General features: G+C 42.3%; 1 protein-coding gene across 1 annotated transcript in view; it reads right to left on the bottom strand.

Annotated features, from left to right (window-relative positions):
* LOC148044037 (1-phosphatidylinositol 4,5-bisphosphate phosphodiesterase zeta-1-like) overlaps nucleotides 1-17,227 on the bottom strand; it is a 64,422-nt gene that overhangs the window by 14,806 nt on the left and 32,389 nt on the right. The window contains exons 6-9 of the mRNA XM_087722461.1: nucleotides 13,359-13,511; nucleotides 9,758-9,952; nucleotides 6,890-7,046; nucleotides 3,944-4,060 (exon numbers count right to left, since the gene is read on the bottom strand). Of these exons, the coding sequence (XP_087578587.1) occupies nucleotides 3,944-4,060; nucleotides 6,890-7,046; nucleotides 9,758-9,952; nucleotides 13,359-13,511 (622 nt within the window). The remainder of the gene's footprint in view (nucleotides 1-3,943; nucleotides 4,061-6,889; nucleotides 7,047-9,757; nucleotides 9,953-13,358; nucleotides 13,512-17,227) is intronic.

Raw genomic sequence — 17,227 nt, 5'->3', positions numbered from 1 at the left:
TTCTGCAAAATATATTTCTGATTGCGAGCATTGCAAGATTTTGTTCAAAGCTGCAAAGAGAGTCCTCCAAGGTCCCTTCCAACCAGAGGTGGGTTGCTACCAGTTTGCACCTATTCGGTAGAACCGGTTCGTCAAATCTACCAAGCCAGTTAGAAGAGGTTCCACCAGTGGACCCGGAAAGCAGGCCCCACCTACAGAAGAGGTTCCAAAAAATTTTGAAACCCACCACTGCTTCCAACTCTGTTATTCTGGTGAATTCTCATCCCAGCAACCTACATCCTCTTCAACAGGGCTGTCAAACTCCTTGCCCATGGGCCAAGCCCATGCCTGGTTTAGTGAAGGGGGGAAGGTCCCAATACCCCACATGACACCACTGTGATGACATGAGTTTTTGACACCCCTGCTCTTCGGGGATGTAGAATCAAGTGTCCTTCCTATGATTGTGCTTGCAATTGCTTGTTTATTTTGGATTATATTTTGTTTTTTTTTCTTTCAAGAGTCACTTTGTTCCCTTTATTTTTGATTTTGAATATAAATTGTGAATTGGAAGGGTTAAACTCCATGTTGAAGCAGGCAAGGCCAGGGATGCCTGAAAATAATAGGTCACTGTTGTGGCCCGGCAGGAGCCGTTGGAGCTGCCACCAGACTCCGACAGCGAGGGGCCCTATGAGTCGTCCCTGGAGGATGTGGAGGACCCTGGACAGGGTTCTGACTCTGAACAGGGCACAGAGAGACTGGTTGGCCACCAGGTGGTGGCTGAGCCTGGGATCAGTGGGGAGGAGCAAGAGAGAGTGATCCAGAATCCAACTGTGAGTTGTTCCGGGATGCACGCCGTCAAAGGGCTACTCGGCATCAAGAACAACTACGTAATTACAGGAGGTAATTACGCTCAGCTGATGGTCATTAAGCTCCTCTCCCAGACTATAAAAGAGACTGCTTGTGCCACGCCCTTCTTGCAGAAGTCAACATTTGGGACTAAAGAGAAACAAACTTGGCAGGCTGGATTGCTGCCAGAGTTTGTTTGCATTGCTGCCAAGGTCCTTATCTATTTGTTTATTTGGCTTTCAGCCACCAAGATTCTGGTTTTGTTAATTAAAGGACATTCCATTGTACGCTTGTCTCGGCTTTCGTTACTGGACAGAGGAAGGGGTCAGAACAGGTCACTATCAAAAGACTACATTACTATCAAATCATCGTATCTCCAAAGGAAAACCACTCGCTGATTGAGATCCTTCGTTTCAGTTCATAAAAGAACTGAAGTCACACCTTCCCTAGGTATCAATAATTTGTTCTGGTGCCTCTGTTGGTATTTCACAAACATCCAATTTTCTGCAAGACAGGCTTCCCCAGTCCTGAGCAACCTGCAATTAATGTTCTTTTCATGCTAGGAAAATGTATATGAGGATACAGTGCAGTTCATCAAAGCTTTTGGTGTCGCAGAGTTCACATCATAAAATAGAACAATTTATCTTTTGTTATGCGCTACAGCAAGACCATTAAGGGCGAAAATAAAGCAATGATTGTTGAACGCAACAGGAAAGGGTGGCATTTACCTGTCACCCTCTTCTCAGGCAAGACTCCCACCAGCTGCTGTAGATTAAAAAAAACAGGGATCGGAATCCACACAATACGTTTATCTTGTGTGGATGGGTGCCTTAAGTCGGTGTTGATTCCTGAAGTGAATGGGAAGTGCCTGGACTTGGCAACATTTTGGAAGTGGTTTGTCCTTGTTTATTTCCTACGGCTTAAAGCAGTGGTTCTCAACCTGTGGGTCAGGACCCCTTTGGGGGTCAAATGACCCTTTCACAGGGGTCGCCTAAGACCATCAGAAAACACATATTTTCGATGGTCTTAGGAACCGAGACACCAATATTATGGTTGAGGGTCACCACAATGTAAGGAACTATATTAAAGGGTCACGGCATTGGGAAGATTGAGAACCACTGGCTTAAAGAGAATGACCTGCCTAAGATCACCTTGATGGCTTCATGCATAAGGTGGGAACTAGAATTCACAATCTCCCAGTTTCTAGTTTGGTATCTTGATGACTGTATATCATACTGGGTCTCTTTCCCTTTATGTGAAAAGAACAAATACAGTTGTTTGGAAGGCCTGCACTCTAGTATTTACTAACTCAGAACTACTGTTGCAGAAAGTGAACATCAGGGGTTTTTAATTTTCTCACAGGAGTATATTTGCTATAATCAGAACAATCATGTTTTTCTACCCTGATGCACTTCTGGGATGGTGGACTTCATTTCCCAGAATTCTAGGTTAACCTGGAAAACGTGAAAGTTGAAAGTGGATACTTCCAATTGCTTTCTCTGACACTGTGAATAGGAGAGCGTGTTCACACACATGTGCACACACACACACACCTGTTGTTGGTTCTGGAACCTGTTGCAACCGGTATGGTGCAACGGGGCCAGGAGTCCACCACATGAATGTGCGCAGCACACGCGCACAGCACATGCATGCATACTTACCACCCATGACGCTCTGCGATGCCTCTACGATGCTCCAGCTGTTCAGCGGAACATCGCTCAGGCACCGAACGCTCCGTGCATGTGCGTGGAAGCCCCGAACAGCTCAAATACAGGTAAAAAGTGCGGGCAGGCAGGTGGGCCATTCGGAGCACCATACTGGAACGGTACCTGGTGCTCCCAGCAGGCACCGGTACGCCCGTACCAGGGCGTATCGGTCGTATCCCACCAATGACACACACATATACAGTATATACTGCAGATACACACACACACACACATAAATGAAGGGAGACCCATATGTGTGTGTGTGTACAGTACAGTATATGTGTGTGTGTGTATAATTCTCAGACAGTGCATCTACAGTCAACCCCAGTGATGTCAAAATGGATTGTGTGCAGTGATGTTATTGTTGTTGTTCAGTTGCTAATCCAACTCTTCACGACCCATGGACCATAGAATGCAAGGCCCCTTGTCCTCCATTATCTCCCTGTTCAAGCTCATGTCCACTGCATTGATGACACTATCTAACCATCTCCTCTTTTGCTGTCCTCCTGCTTTTGCCTTCAGTTTTTCCCAGTGAGTGTCTTTTCCAATAAGTCCTCTATTCTCATTTGGTGGCCAAATTATTTGAGCTTCCACATCTCTCTTTCCAAAGGACAGTCAGGGTTGATTTGCTTTAGGGTTGATTGGTTTGAACTCCTTGTGCAGAGATGCAATATTGCCTTTACTTATTTGCATTTCAATGGTCAATGCAAGTATGTAGATTGTGGAATTTGTGTGATAATGGTTGTCATGCCTATTTCTTAATTTACTCTCCTGGCTTCCTCGCAGACACCTCTGAGTCGAGTGTACTTATAGCCTTGCCTTCAAAGAAAGCTTTCACAGTTAGAAATGCACATAAAAGCTACAACACAGCCTGAGTTTCTATATAAAGTTGTCCACACAGTGAGATTTGTCTCGTCTCTGCCCATCTCACTGCTGTTCTAGATCCAGTCCTATCATAATACATATTTCATGTGAACTCAGCCAACTGTAATTAACTGAATAAGCAAATCACAACTGAGTAGGATATGTGAACTCAGATATCCAGGCTCCACTGTCCCTTTGAACTTACAGGTCTCTTTAGCAGTAAGCCACAGTTGTAGCTAAAGGTTGTTCAGTATTTTTGCCCACTTTTCAAACAATGACTGTCTCCCGAAGAGGCACAAATCCAGGGGTGGGATTCAGCAGGTTCACACCAGTTCGGGTGAATCGGATGCTAATTTGCATCTGGTTCGCTGAACCGCTTGCTGCAAGGACTGGATGGCCTCGCCCACCTCTCCCTGACCCTCCCGGGAGTATCCACATGTGACATATTTGCACAAAATGTCTGTATCCAGACGACACACTGTTTACTGGAAGGTGATGTTTGAATTAAAATAAAATAAATTTTAGAAAAAAGAATCTAAGGGACCTACCCAGCTGACTTCCGACATTCCAAAATTCTTGAGGATCATAATTTGAAGAGTCTGTTCTGGTTCCCTTGGGGTAGATTCTTGTAAGGAAGCGGACTGTGTGTGAGACAAAATCAGGAGCTGCAAAAAAAAAAAAATGTTCAAAAAGTTATTGCAAAGAAATACGCCTAACATTTTTTGTTACTGCTGCGGTTGCTCTGTGTTATTGGTTCACTGCTTCTTTTATTGCTTCTTTTATTATGCATATTTTTGCATTGTTTCAAAGAATGCTCCTCTCAACTGTTTTGACCTACTTTCCGATTATCGCTAAGGTTGTTTTTTTTTTTGCAATGAGAAGCAATATGTAAATATTTTAAATAAAATAAATAAGTGTGCAAAAGCCTGCAGACCATTTTTAAAAAAGCAAATAGAACAAGCGGATAATGTTTTAAAAGGGAGATTGTGTATGCTGACAAAAAATTCCCAATATGTATTTATGCTGCATCAAAGGTGGGTTGCTACCGGTTCGGCCTGGATCGAGCGAACCGGTAGTGGCCCCAGTGGGAGGCTCCGCCCAGATGCTTCTGCACATGTGCAGAAGCATCGTACACACACCCAATAGCACACAGGAGCACGCCCAAACCAGAAGTAGAAAAATTGACAACCCACCTCTGTGCTACCTGCTTTTTGGGAGGGGGAGAACACCATAGCCAGTTTGGGGTAGTAGTTAAGGCACTAGTCTAGAAACTGGAAGACTGTGAATTCTAGTCCTGCCTTAAGCATCTGGATGACTTTGCATCAATCATCAGGAGTCTGTGAGTTCTAGTCCCATGTTAGGCATGAAAGTCAGTTAGGTGACCTTGGGCCAATCATTCTCTCTCAGCTCTAGGAAAGGTAAATCACTTCCACAAATCTTGCCGAGTAAATTGCAGGGGTTAGTCCAGTCATCAGGAGTCAACAATGACTCAAAGGCACAATACACCTGAAAGTAGTTTAGCCACGAAGAAGCTAGATTGATTTAGCAGCAATTAAATTAAGAGAATTTCAGGAGGATTGTTATGGATCTTCTTGCACTTCCTTCTCTCCGAGGTGAGCAAGGGTAAATGTGAGCAGTCAACCTGTCTTCTCATGATTTCATTAAAGCCCCAGGGAAGACATCAAGAGGAAACTCTTCCTATTGCTTATTGTTTTGAGGGTTTTTTTCGGTAAGAGAGCTATCCTCGGTAGGAAGGGGTCTGAAATTGATGGAGAATGTCTCCTTTCTCTGAAGAAATTCAGATAAATTGTCCACCCAGTTTCTCTATCTTTGCGTTCACTGGATAATTTCAAAAAAGGCCAACTATCCTGGCAGCCAACTCTCCCAAATATTTTGCTATGATCCATATCGCTGCAAGCATCGTGGACCTCATTCTGTGTGAAGATCCACTTCAGAACAAGAAAAATGACATGATTAAGCCAACTGTAGGAAGTTCTATTTGCAAGATTTATTCCAGTTTAGGTAGTAGGAGGGAGGGAGGTAGAAAAATTGAGAAGCCTTGAGGTTACCTCTACTGTAAATATCAGGGAGTAGAGTATATTTCGGCCTTGCCAGATTAGGTGACAATGTCTAACTGACTTGGTTGATCTTAAAAAAAAAATGGCAAGTAGAGTCAGGCCTGGTTAGCATTTAGATGAAAACCAGTGGGAGATCCCAGGACTGGAGACCAGATTGGGAGGTGAACAAAGAATAGAATAGAATAGAATAGAATAGAATAGAATAGAATAGAATAGAATGGAATGGAATGGAATGGAATGGAATGGAATGGAATGGAATGGAATGGAATGGAATGGGAATGGGAATGGGAAAGGGAAAGGGAATGGGAATGGAGTGGAGTGGAGTGGAGTGGAGTGGAGTGGAGTGGAGTGGAGTGGAGTGGAGTGGAGTGGAGTGGAGTGGAGTGGAGTGGAGTAGAGTAGAGTAGAGTAGAGTAGAGTAGAGTAGAGTAGAGTAGAGTAGAATAGAATAGAATAGAATAGAATAGAATAGAATAGAATAGAGGGATGGGTTGGAATAGAATAGAATGGAATGGAAGAGAATGGAAGAGAAGAGAAGAGAAGAGAAGAGAAGAGAAGAGAAGAGAAGAGAAGAGAAGAGAAGAGAAGAGAAGAGAAGAGAAGAGAAGAGAAGAGAAGAGAAGAGAAGAGAAGAGAAGAGAATACAGAATAGAATGGAATGGAATGGAACAGAATGGAACGGAATGGAACGGAACAGAACAGAACAGAACAGAACAGAACAGAACAGAACAGAACAGAATAGAATAGAATAGAATTCTTTATTGGCCAAGTATGATTGGACACACAGGAATTTGCCTTTGGGGCATATGCTCTCAGTGTACATAAAGAAAAATAAAATAGAATATATTCATCAAGAATCATAAGATACAACACTTACTGATAGTCAAATGTTACTAATAAGCAATCAAATTATACTAGGAAATAAATAAAACAATATAAATGTTAAAGATACAAGCAACATGGTTACAGTCATAAGTGGAAAGAGATAGGTACTAGGAAGGATGGGAAGAAGAATAGCAATACAGTCTTAGTAGATAATTTGGCAGTATTGTTGTTTAGCAGAGTGATGGCATTCGGGAGAAACTGTCCTTGTGTCTAGTTGTTCTGGTGTGCAGTGCCCTATAGCAATGTTTTGAGGGTACAAGTTGAAACAATTTATTTCCAGGATGTGAAGAGGTAGCACTGAAAAGCCACATCAGTGTTGTTACCCACAACAATTACGTGGAAGTGTCCATAAATCCCAGAGTTATTTGACACAAAAGAATCTTAATATATATCCCCGTAATACATTGAAAAGCTTCATAAACTAACACAAGGCACTTTTATTCTCTTTGGAAAACTACACTGGCTCCAAAACAAATAGAGAAATATGCAGCTCACTTAAATATTAGTTCATGGTTGAAACTTCTACATTACCTCTCCGGCTGATGAGCTTCTGACCTTTCACCTCTCCGATGGAATTATTTTGGTAGCATTTCTGCTTCTCCTTGGAATCCTCAAAGCTGACAAACCTCCGAGAAGCGGTATAAATCACGAGTTCGGAAAGGAGCAAAGCCACATGGACTTTAGCACCCTAGGAACACAGATTGACAAATGTTGTGACTCTCCGAAGTGAAAGTAACGTGCGGCATCAAGCTTAAGTACATCAGGGGTGACAAGATTGGGAAGACAGTGTAGTTCTACATAGGCGCATTCTTCAGTCTCCTCCCATTCCGTGTGAACAAGAGTGTTTTTAAAGATCCATCTTTAGATTAAGATGGTCTTGGGATAATGGGATCATTGCACCTAAAATGCTCTGGAGTGCGCCTTTGTGCTTCTGACATTTTTTTTCCCTACAAGGAACATTTTGATGGAATTATTCAGGATAGATTCTGGCAGACATGTCTGTTACTGGGGATTAGGTGGGGTGCAGAGGTGGTATTCAGCAGGTTCTGACCAGTTCTGGAGAACCGGGAGTGGAAATTTTGAGTAGTTTGGAGATCCGGTATATACCACCTGACTGGCGCTGCCCCCATCTATTCTCTGCCTCCCGAGTTCCAGCTGATTGGGAGGGAATGGAGATTTTACAGTATCCTTCCCCTGGAGTGTGTTGGGAATGGAGATTTTACAGTATCCTTCCCCTGGAGTGGGGATCAAATGGAGATTTTACAGTATCCTTCCCTTGGAGTGGGGATGGAATAGAGATTTTACAGTGTCCTTTCCCTGGAGTGAGAGGGAATGGAGATTTTACAGTATCCTTCCCCTGGAGTGGGGATGGAATGGAGATTTTACAGTGTCCTTCCCCTGGAATGGGGTAGGAATTGGGATTTTACAGTATCCTTTCCCTGCCATCCCACCACACCCACCAAGCCACGCCCATAAAACCAGTAGTAAAAATGTTTGAATCCCACCACTGGTGGGATGCTAAAGATAACAGCAGCTTTGTGCTAATATGATAGAAGATGCATATGTGCATTGGGATATCAATTCCATGCAGATACCAAAGAAGTGGCATTTCCACTTGAACAACATAGCTGCTTTGGTGGTGCCTTGACAGCAAACATGGTAATGATGTGAACCTAGACTGATAACCGCACAACACCTTTTGGGTGCTTTCAACCCCTTTTCAGACTTGGCAATTGTGCTGCTTTAGAGAAAGCAGGCGGCGTGCGTAAGCATAGGCATTCTCTTCCCACTTTTTTTAAAATTAGTTTTCTATTTATGAGCTACTGTATATATGTGAACCTGAAATCATGCAAAAGTTCCTGAGTTGGTTCTGTTTGAAAAAGACCAGCACAGCAATATTTTCTGGCAGTGGGAACATCAGAGTGGATGACCTACAGTGACAAGCTGTAAGGTATGTGGAAAGGGCCTTGGAAGACAGAAAGAAGAGTTGCAGCCTAGATCAACATGGCTAACTGAGGAATTCTGGGAGTTGAAGTCCACAACAGCGGTGGTTTGCTCCCGGTTTGGTCCGGTTCGCCTGAACCGGTAGTGGTGATTTAGCCTGGGTTGCAGAACCAGCAGCAATTCAGGCTGGCCACGCCCTCAAACTGGTTCCCTCGTCTCTTCTGCCATTGCCGGCATGTTTCTGCTCATGCGCAGAACAATTTACAGCCAACTCTGCATGCAGGAGCAATGTGAAACAAACCGGTACCAACCAGTACAGGAACGCACCCCTGATCCACAAGTCTTAAAGTTGCCAAGTTTGGAGGATCCCTCCTCCCTGGCTTAGACCATACACTAATAAATAAAATTTGAGGAAGGGTGATGTAAGCATCTCAGCAGGGATGTTCTTGTTCCCTAATTTTTGGGAAAGTCAAAGTGAGGGATGAGAGGAGTACTTTTTAGACCTGCAAGATTCTGTTAATGTAACTTCACAATAAAGACAGAGCTAAAACTCTTTGTTGTGCTTCTTGCCTGGACTTCCTCACAGGGCTAATTGAATGGCAAGAGAATTACAAGGTTTACTTCTCAGTATCTGCCAATTGCGCCATTAACTGTTTTCAGAGAGAAAGAGAAGCTGTGAGTGAGACAGAGAAAACAATTGAGATAATTAGAGTGAATGAGCAAGAACACACATGACAGTTTGTAACAGAGCAAGATCATGAGAGAGAACAAGGATATCTCAAGGGAAGTGTTTCCTAACCTTGGCAACTTGAACATGTGTGGACTTCAACTCCCAGAATTCCCCAGCTGGGTCCAGCAGGACCCATGAATCCCAGAAATTGTGATTAGTTTGAGAGAGATAGCTTGCTGTCAGGGTTCCAACAGATGCCCTAATTAAATCATGAGCCTCAAGCCAAGCTTCAAAAGAAATCCAGTTATTTATTAGCAGCTTCATGTTGGCAAGAGAAGCCAGCTCTGACCCCACAAAATTTATGGTCCCAATCATGACCCTGTTCCCCCTCCCCACAGAGTGTGTCATCAATCACATTCACCAAAGGGGCAATTTCTGGCTGCTGTAAGTAACCCTGGGATACAGCTTGAGGGAGATAATTCTGGAAGGTGCATCTGTCTTTTGCTGCTGTGCCGTTTCATTGGTTTCCCATCCCCACTTTCCTATGGCAACTCGAGAGCAGGCCAGGGATGCTTTGTGAGTTGGCATTAGAATTCTTTCAAGTTCGCTTCATTGTTTTTTTGTTTTTTTTTACGGATTGAGACGTTAATGTTTTGGAAACCAGTTCTTGCAGTTTCGTACCCAGCTAGTCAGGCCTGCAAGCATTTGAGAAAAGCCTTACTTCTCTTTTCTTATTTTGAAAGAATCAGGGCAACATTGCTGTGGATGATTGGCCCTTGGCTTACCTTATCTTTTTTATGTTGTTTCCGAATGAGTGCTTTCTTTATCATGTGTCCAGACGCTTCATCCTCGTCATCGTCTGACTCCAAGGTATCGTCAGTCTCTTCTGTAAGGCCCTTGTATGCCTGACCCCTCCGATTAAGGGTGTCTTGGAGTGATCCAGCTTTCTTATTTTTGATCAGGATCTTAAATTTCAATTGCTACGAAGGGGGAAAGTTGCGCTCATTCAGTATGGTAAGCTACAAAACTCAATGACAAGGACAATTAAGATAAGTTTCTAATTTAATGAAAAAGAGGACTAAGGGTGATACAATACCACTGTTCCAATATCTACGGGGTTTCCACAAAGAAGAGGGGAGATCAAACTATTCTCCAAAGCACCTGAAGGCAGGACAAGAAGCAATGGATGGATACTAATCAGGGAGAATAGCAACCTAGAACTAAGGAGTGATTTCCCGACAGTGAGAACAATTAATCAGTGGAACGACTTGCCTCCAGAAATTGTGGGTACTCCAACACTGGAAGTTTTTAAAAAGTGATTGGACTACCATTTATCTGAAATGATTATAGAATCGTTTTTCCCTCAGGTGCCAAAAGCGTGTGCCGACACCCATAATCCATGCCACCATCACCCCACAGCTCCCCCCACACATCTCCATGGTCATGTGGCCAGCATGACTAAATGCTGAAGGCACATGGAGTGCTGTTACCTTCCCACCAAAGGTGGTTCCTATTTTTCTACTTGCACTTTTACATACACCCGTGAAGGACTCCTGCCCCTGTGCATGCACACGCTTCTCCAAGCAGAGACTCAAAAATCAGCTGGCCAGCGGAAGGCGCATGGGCATGCTCAGTGGAACTGACCTGGGCGACGGCTCGCGTGCCCGCAGAGATAGACGCATGTGCCAACAGTGGCACACGTGCCATAGTTTCGTCATCACGGGATTATAGAATTTCCTGCCTGAGCACTACAAGACCTCTAAGGCCCCTTCCAACTCTATTATTCTTATCTTCCATCCTAGGAAAATATTTGATAAGCAAATGCAGAAGGGATTCACACATCATGTTAAGTAGCAAACAAAGCCACATTGTGGCTTAGTGCAGCATGTGAATTTGGTCTGTGTAAATTGGCACCATGATAGGGATTGTATATCCTCCAGACACATTTTTCAAACTTCAGTAGCCATTCAAATACCAGCTTTCAAGTCAAGAAGATCTCAATTGAATCTACCCCAAAGCAGCCAAACAAATGTAGTTATTGTGGCCCTGCGCCAATCCATACTTGCCTGACATGGGATTCATATGTCAATAAACATAAATAATGCTGTTGCAATACCAATAATCACAATTGTCATATAATCGCTAACGCCACACCTCTCACTCCCTTAGCTATTAAGCCACGTATGTGAGCTCTATCACAGAAGTCTGCAGACATCGATCCCTCCACAAACGGTGACAATTGGCCACCTTAGATCCCAGAAAAGCTAAGCACAGTTGAACTTGTTGCTTCTAGAGGAGTTCGCCAGGATATTCAAGGGCCATGAACCAGATTGGGAAATTGACAAAAGATTCTGGGAGGAAACGAGTGACTTCAACACTGTTGTCTCAAAACAATAAGGGTTTGTCCATTTAAGGAGACTCTTCAATTTGCAAGCAATCGTTCAAGTGAGTGTTTGAAGTTACAATGCCTCCAGAAAAGTGACCTTTGACCATCTCCACAGTGATGGAATCAAAATTCGAGTTCTTGGCAACTGTCAGGTATTTGCAGCATCCTGGGGTCAACTTTCCAGCCAGCTTCCAACAAGTAAAGTTATGGGGGAAACCAGATTCTCTTAATAACCACATGATTGATTTAATAATGAGGCAATGATTTGCTTCACAACTATTACAAAAAAAGGTTGTAAAATCAGGTGTTGCTCAATTCACAAACATCTTGCTTAGCAATGGGAATTTTGGTCCCAATTGTGGTCATAAGTCAATGACTACCATAGTCTTAGTATTATCCTTAACCTGAATGAATCTATTTTCAGGGAGGTGTTTAAGAAGAGAGTAGACAGCATTTGTCTGAAAGAGTATAGATTTTCTGCTTGAGCAGGGAGTTGGGTTAGAAGACCCTTACAATTCTATTTTTCTAGTCTAGTCTAGTTGAGCCTAGTCAAGTCGATTTGAGGTTAGTCTAGTTTATGCTATTCGATTCAATTTTATTCTATTTGTCATTTTCCTACTCTATTCTATTAATCATTTTCCTATTCTACTCGTCATTTCCTACTCTACTTTATTCTATTCTATTTGTCATTTTCCTACTCTATTCTATTCTATTCGTCATTTTCCTACTCTACTTTATTCTATTCTATTCTATTCGTCATTTTCCTACTCTGCTTTACTCTTCTTGTCATTTCCTATTCTACTGTACTCTACTCTATTCATCATTTTCCTATTCTACTCATCATTTCCTACTCTATTCTATTCATCATTTTCCTACTCTGCTCTACTCTTCTTGTCATTTCCTATTCTACTGTACTCTACTCTATTCATCATTTTCCTATTCTACTCGTCATTTCCTACTCTACTTTATTCTATTCGTCATTTTCCTACTCTGCTCTACTCTTCTTGTCATTTCCTACTCTACTTTATTCTATTCTACTCATCATTTCCTACTCTACTTTATTCTATTCTATTCGTCATTTTCCTACTCTGCTTTACTCTTCTTATCATTTCCTACTCTATTCTATTCATCATTTTCCTATTCTCTCGTCATTTCCTACTCTACTTTATTCTATTCTATTCGTCATTTCCTACTCTACTTTATTCTATTCTATTCATCATTTTCCTACTCTGCTCTACTCTTCTTGTCATTTCCTACTCTACTGTACTCTACTCTATTCATCATTTTCCTATTCTACTCGTCATTTCCTACTCTACTTTATTTTATTCATCATATTCCTACTCGGCTCTACTCTTCTTGTCATTTCCTACTCTACTTTATTCTATTCTACTCATCATTTCCTACTCTATTCTATTCGTCATTTTCCTACTTTGCTTTACTCTTCTTGTCATTTCCTACTCTATTCTATTCATCATTTTCCTATTCTCTCGTCATTTCCTACTCTACTTTATTCTATTCCAGTTGTCATTTTCCTACTCTGCTCTACTCTTCTTGTCATTTCCTACTCTACTCTACTCTATTCATCATTTTCCTATTCTACTCGTCATTTCCTACTCTACTTTATTCTATTCTATTCGTTATTTTCCTACTCTACTCTTCTTGTCATTTCCTACTCTACTCTACTCTACTCTACTCTATTCTATTCATCATTTTCCTATTCTACTCATCATTTCCTACTTTACTTTACTCTATTCTATTCATCATTTTCCTACTCTGCTCTACTCTACTTGTCATTTTCTACTCTATTTTACTCTGTTCTATTCTATTCTTAATTGTGGTTTGCATTGACTGGAAGCAAAATGAGAATTACCATCCCTTCTTAGCAAAATTTGTCCCAAATTCATTTTTTATGATGGAAAAACAAACTGTAGCAGATCTATCCATCTTTCATCCTTAACTTTTGTGGGATTTTTCCCCTAAGGAGGACCACATGCTTTTACCTCTGGGGAGGGTAATTCTGATGGCACAGCATTGTCAATGGTTGTAGTACACAAACTATCACGAAGGATGTCGAGGAGATGAGCTGCCATCCTTTCCTGCTGTGGAGGGCTGCAATGATTTTCCAGTGACAAAATGATGGGGTAATCTGAAGACTGAAAATAAATTGAAGAGGTTATAGGACATGCTACATCATCACAACATATAGGGGCCAACGAAGACTATGCCCATACGTTTGCATACACTTCCTAGTTTTAGCTCTTTAGCCTTTGTTATTGTCATTTCTCTTCATGTGTAGCTTTTTGACACCATACTATTCTAGTCTCACATTTACAATACTCTTGTTTAAATACAGATGTAAGTGGGTGTAATGATTTTATGCTTCGTGTCAGCTATTTTAAATCATATTCCAAATGGTTGAGATGGTTTATATTTACACAATACATTTGTATGTTTCTGCATTTTAATTGTACTCTGCCCAGAGTAGCTCTATGTGGGAGATGGGCAATCTTTTTTTGATATATAAATAAAAATATTTAGTTGTTATCCCATTGTTTTATCCAAACTGTATATATCTTCTATACACACTCTTGTCATAATCTTAATCTTAACATCTTCATGGTATCGGTATCAAAATTTTATACTTTGTGATTTAAATCTTATGCATTTCTGAGGCTTATAGAGTACTCTTGGGGGCTGGGGGGGGGCAAAAATGAACAAAAAAATGGTCTGTTTTCTGCTCATTTTTGCCCTCCCCAGCCCCTAGGAGCACTCTGGAAGCCTCCTAAAGGCTATGCATGACCATTTCAGTGAAGGGGACGGGGTTTTGGGAAGCCAAAAATGCTGTATTCAGTGTATAAGATGCACCCAAATTTTCAGCCTCTTTTTTGAGGGGTAAAAAGTGTGTCTTATACTCTGAAAAATACAGTAGGTGCTCCTAAATTGAGTCCAACTGGCAACAATTGTCCATACAAACACCTGCCAATTGATGCTGAAAACTATCAATAGTTCTTACAGGGAAATTCTTAATGTTGTCTATCTATTTTTATCTTCTTTACTTATTACAGTTTAGCCACGTAGAGTTTTTTAGCCCATCCCTCACAGGTCTGAATCATGTGAATTTTTATTAACTCACCATCATCTCAAGAAAACAGCTTTTCCTTAGTCCAGGGTCAATTGACCGATTGTTCCTGCTTTTCGTGGTACTCATCTCAAAATCCATAAACTGGAAGCATCAATCTTTTTTCTCCTGCACTTTCTAAATATTTCACTGCCATACATCACCGCTGAAAAGACCCTTGCTTTATTTATGGGGAACTCTCTTGTCATAACAATGTCCTTATCCTTCATCAGCTTGTCCACATCTATCATGGCTTCCCTCCCCCAAGGATTAGTCTCTTTACTACCTTAACACGCTGCCCTTCTTTATCTATAACGATAAAGAAACGAAAGTATCTTCCGCCTTCCTGTCTTTCGCAGTCAGTCTCAAACTTCACAAAAGATACAGATGGTTGTGTTAGATATTTTATATTTAACATTGACTTGGTTGTTTCATTTTTCATTTTTTACTTTCTGAAGGAGTTTGTCTTAGTCATCTTTACCTTGGCATTGTCTGTATATCTGATGCCAGCGCTCTACATGGGGCAGCCCTTGAAGAGTATTCGGAGACCTCAACTCGTCCAGAACGCAGCCGCGCGAGCGATTGTGGGTGCACCTCGGTACACCCACGTTACACCTATCCTCCGCGAGCTGCACTGGTTACCGATTAGTCTCCGGATACGCTTCAAGGTGCTAGTTGTAACTTATAAAGCCCTTCATGGTATTGGATCTGGGTACTTGAGAGACCGCCTGCTGCCAATTACCTCCCACAGACCCATTAGATCTCACAGGGTTGGCCTCCTCCAGGTTCCATCTACTAGCCAATGCCATCTGGCTACTACCCGGGGGAGGGCCTTCTCTGTGGCAGCTCCGGCCCTCTGGAATGAACTCCCCGCAGGGATTCGGACCCTCACCTCTCTCCAGGCCTTCCGAAAAGCCGTCAAAACCTGGCTTTGCCAGCAGGCCTGGGGGTGATGAGTTCCCTCCCCTCTCGACTTGTATGATTGTGTGACTTTTGCTTATTTTAATTATCTGTATTTCGTTTTATGTTCCCCTTTTTTCCCTTTTGAATTGTTCGCCGCCCTGAGTCCTCCCGGAGAAGGGCGGCATATAAATAATAAAATTCAATTCAATTCATTGCTTTTAACCCTACCATAACAAATTTGCTGCATGACCTAAATAAACACGGGGATATTTTCCCTATTTTGAATCACCCTGTTTTTCTAGACTGTTGTTTTTACAAAATTTTCTTGCTCTCTTATAAAGATTCCTCACATATAATCAGTTGTTCTGGCACACCCATTAGTCTTCATATGGTGCAATTCTAGCACTATCTACATAGTCAAAGGCCTTGTTGTTACCAATGAAGCAAAATTAAATGTTCTTCCAAAGGTGCTTTTTCAAGAGGACACTGGGCTTTCTGGTTTTTCTTTGAACCAGAAAGTCCAGTGGCCTCTTGAAAAAGCACCTTTGGGACAACCATGACCTGGATGACTGAGAATCTCCATAAACATTAAATGTTCTTATTTTAACTTGCTGTTATGATAAATATCTGATGTTACATCCTACTTATGTACTTTATATATTATTTAAAACAGTGACTTTGAATGTTGGTGACTTTAAGATGTGCTATTTTTCTCAGAGCTTTTATGGGGCAGTGTTGTGGCCCAGCAGGAGCCGTTGGAGCTGCCACCAGACTCCGACAGTGAGGGGCTCTATGAGTCGGCTCTGGAGGATGTGGAGGACCCTGGACAGGGTTCCGACTTCGAACAGGGTGCAGAGAGGCTGGTTGGCCACCAGGAGGTGCCTGAGCCTTGGACCAGGGGGAGGAGACAAGGGAGTGTGATCCGGACATCAGCAGTGGGGAGGAGCCAAGGGAGTTGTTCCTGGATGCCCGGCACCGGAGAGCTAATAGGCGCAAGGAACAATTACGCAGTTATAGGAGGTAATTGCACTCAGCTGGTGGTAATTAGGCTCCTCTCCAGACTATAAAAGGAATGCTTGTGCACACACCCCTTTTGCAGAAGTTAACGCATTAACTAATGTTGGAGAACAGTATTGTGAGCTTGGCAGGCTGGATTGCTGCCAAGGCTTATCTGTGCTGGATTGCTGCCAAGGACCTGTCTGTCTATTAATAAATTCCGTAAAGTATCTTTGGCTTGGAGGACTTTGGTGTGGAATGAGAGGGGTCAGAACAGGGCACCATATAAATATTATTAATAAATCAAGCAATAAAATGCCTGTGATGTTTTTCAGGGATGTTGCCCTCAACTAGATGCACAGAGCAAATTCTTTACAACCAGCATCTAGAATCATCTCTAAATTATTCTATAGATGCATCTACAAGATGTGTCTAAGACTTCTTTAGAGGTGATTCTCTTGAGTCTTGTCTCCACCATCTGACAGTCACACATAAGGGGGACAATTACAGTTGTAGCAGGGGTCCCCAACCTTTGGGCCATGGCCCATTAGTGAACTGTTTGCAACCAGGCCATGGAAATGGTGGAAGAGTACGCACACGTGCATCCCCTTGTGCAAGCAGAGGATGAGCATGTGCATACATGCTCCATTTGCATGGGCATATGCGCATGCCACTAGTGCAAATGGAGCTGTGCGTGCACACTTGCTGGCTACTCGCATGGAACCATCCCCTCTCTCCCTTCCTACCAGTTTGCAAAGCCAGAAAGGTTGGGGAACTGTGATCTATAGGATAGGAAGCCATCCACACACATCCATCTTTATGAATTAGAGACAGTTGCTTCTTCTTTGATCA

This window comes from Thamnophis sirtalis, unplaced genomic scaffold, assembly GCF_051295495.1.
Source record: "Thamnophis sirtalis isolate CommonGarterSnake01/CBP01778 unplaced genomic scaffold, rThaSir2_p1.2 scaffold_9, whole genome shotgun sequence".
NCBI classification, from domain to species: Eukaryota; Metazoa; Chordata; class Lepidosauria; order Squamata; family Natricidae; genus Thamnophis; species Thamnophis sirtalis.
Note: the sequence above shows the minus strand (reverse complement) of the source record. Positions and strands in the feature narration are given on the sequence as shown.